The 2,793-nt window shown below is 57.9% G+C and overlaps 1 protein-coding gene across 1 annotated transcript in view; it reads right to left on the bottom strand.

The window, feature by feature from the left end:
* The window catches only part of LRRC47 (leucine rich repeat containing 47), a 12,260-nt gene extending 12,161 nt beyond the window's left edge, over positions 1–99 (bottom strand). The window contains exon 1 of the mRNA XM_024760287.1: positions 1–99. This exon is cut by the window's left edge and continues 459 nt beyond it. Coding sequence (XP_024616055.1) covers positions 1–99 — 99 coding nt within the window.
* Between the last annotated feature and the right edge of the window lie 2,694 nt (positions 100–2,793).

The following is a 2,793-nucleotide window of genomic DNA, read 5'->3' as shown; positions in this document are numbered from 1 at the left end:
CTGCTCCAGCCCGGGCCCGGTCAGCAGCAGCTCCCGCCGCCGCTCCCGCTCCGCCAGCTCCAGCTCCGGCCAGGCCTCCGACACCGCCGCAGCCGCCATCGCGCCGCCGCTCCCGCAGCCCCTGCCGGGGCGCTTCCGGGGCACGCGGAGCCACTTCCGGTATGGGCCGGAAGGAGTCGTCGAGAGCTGCGCGGACGCTAGAGCGCCTCAGCGAGGGCCAATGAGGAGCCCGGTGGGGCGTGGCTCGAGGCCGTCGCCGGCGGGGTTGGGGTCCTCACCTGGGGACGTGTGGGTGGGTTCCCGGAGCGCCCAGGCCCACGTAGGGCCGTGAGTGCTGGGCCTCCGGCTGAGTCTTCCTGCCCGCGAGGATGTTGGGGAGCAGCGGGGACGGCCCCGCACGCCGTGCTCTGTGGTCTCGGCCGAGCCCCTAAGACAAGGCCGGAGAGCGAGGCTGCGGACGCGTCCGGCTCACGGACCTGAGGGAGACGCCCGGGAACGTGGTGACTCCCAGGTGGCCTAGAATTCAGGCTAAACGCCGTCTGAAGGGGAAGGGGGAGGAGATGAGTGGTTCTTAGGGGAGATGAACGGTCCTTAAGAGGACAGACGGGCGGAAGGACCGTGTGACAACGGGTGTGTTATCACTTCTAGTCCCTCCGGGGATGAGCCCGTCTTCCCTGGACGGTGCGCTCCCGGGAGGGCGTCTCTGACGATTGAGTTCCTTTGGGAGGCTGTGTTTAGGCAGAAGGGGAGTTCAGACAAACCTCTCCCTGCGTTTACAGATTTCCAAGAGCACACAGCTCAGGATAGTCAGTATACCGAGGTGGTTCATTTCTGGGTGGTATGATCTGAACAACTAGTCATATTTCGGGGTGGCATCGTCTTCTACCCTTCAAAAACCTAACCAAGCTCCTCTTCGTAATTTCCCATCCGCTGGCTCCCTCTCCCTGCCCTGTGGCTATAACCCCCCAGCCGCCCTGTATTCAGAGTTGAGTTCACTCCCCTGCTGCAATCTTGCATTAAGTCTTCCTTGCTGGTTTTTAACAAGCATACGGTGCACGGTTTTTTTTTTTTTTTTCTTTCTTTCTTTTAGAGGTTAGTGATTTGTGTATTGGAATTACCAGGAAGTTACGAGTGACTGATGCCCCAGTCCCTGGTCCAGAGATTCTGGCCTAACAGGCTGGGCTGCAGCACGGGCATGGGGGTTTTACAAGCTCCCCACGTGTTCTGTTGGGTACGCAAGGTGGAGAGACTGCCAGGGATCAGATCGTTTCCCTGTGTTAGGACGCAGTAATCAGGGCTGTTTGGAGGAGGAGGGTGGGAGGAATAGCGCTGAGGTCGGCTGTCCTGTTCTCTGCCCGTTTGTAACTCCTCACCCCAGCAGCGTTTTCAGTTTTATTTTGTTTTGAAATTCCTGAACATTGTATTGAAGGGTGATGTACATCCAGAAAAGTGAGCACATAGCATAAGTGAATTTTGTCCAGACTCAGCACATCCGTGTAGCCATCACGCAGAACAAGAAACCAGTGGTCACCAGTCCCCCCAGACCCCCCTATTGTAGTTTTGCCGGGTTTATGCACTTCGTGTATAAGGTGCAGGGCCGGCTCTCAGTGCCGGGCCTCTTTCGTCCCATGTCATGCCTCTGGGAGTCATTGTGTGTGGGAGGTACTTGCGGGTTGTTTGCTGTCTGGCATTATAAGTGCGTTGTGACTGTACCATGTTTATTTCTAGCAGGGCCTTTGTGCTGCCCTGACTTTGCCCCCGTCAGCCCCAATGACCCCACACAGGAAAGACAGGTTTTTGTCTCGGTTGCTGTTGTGACCAGTTCCATCTGTGAAGGGCAGGCAGTGACTGTCCCCCGGCAAGGCCGGGAGAGGTGAGAATGGGGCCCTAGGACCTCTTCCACCTGTGCCTTCTGAGCCGGCTTCCGCGCCCTCTGCGCGCTGCTGGGTCTCCTCAGTGATTTCTTGGGAGGTTGCACACACATGCATGGTATCAGTGGCTTTCGGTTCCCGGAACCTGGGTGTTGTCTTGCTTAGTTTCTCGTGGTAGGTTTCTGGGCCGCTGTCCAGCAGCTCACGCTAACACATCATCTCGACAGGCTATGAGAGTAGTGATAGTTTTACAGTAGTCAACACTGGAAACAGCCAATGACCGTCAACAGGAGAATGGATAATAAGTTGTGAGACGTTTCTTCACGTGCATGACCACGTGGAGACCGTGTCTGAGCCGCACGCAGCAGCATGAATGACGGACGGTCAGGGTCGTGATGGGGAGGGAGGAAAGCAACTCACACCGGGATACACGCGGTATGATGCCACGTGCACAGCTTAAAGATACGTCAGACTCAAGATCCTTTTGTCTAGGGATACATGCCTGTGTGGTGTCTGTGAAGACAGCCGAGGTTGGTACTGCAGACAGAGCGGCCAGACCCCAGTGCCACCGCCATCTCTTCTCCAGCTGCACCGAGCTGCTTGGTCAGCCTGCAGGGTGCAGCTGGTGCATCCAGACCCCCTCTCCATCCCCTTCCCTGCCCTAGTCTCAGTCCCCATCGCTGTCCCCGCCCTGGTCCCCGACCATGTCTCCACCCACCCGGCTGAGGCTGGGAGCTGGAGGCCCTGGACACCTGGCAGTGCTTGCCCTCCTGCCACGGTCCCAGCCTCCCAGGTAATTTGATTTAGGATCCCTGAATTTGGTAAACAGCATTCCCAAGCGTTGTCTCCTTACCCCGTGGGGGGAGAGAGATCTCCATCTAGAACCCTAGCAGTGGTTCCAGCAACGCCTCCCACCTTCAGC

This window comes from Neophocaena asiaeorientalis, unplaced genomic scaffold (assembly GCF_003031525.2).
Source record: "Neophocaena asiaeorientalis asiaeorientalis breed wild unplaced genomic scaffold, Neophocaena_asiaeorientalis_V1.1 scaffold489, whole genome shotgun sequence".
Classification (NCBI taxonomy): Eukaryota; Metazoa; Chordata; class Mammalia; order Artiodactyla; family Phocoenidae; genus Neophocaena; species Neophocaena asiaeorientalis.
Note: the sequence above shows the minus strand (reverse complement) of the source record. Positions and strands in the feature narration are given on the sequence as shown.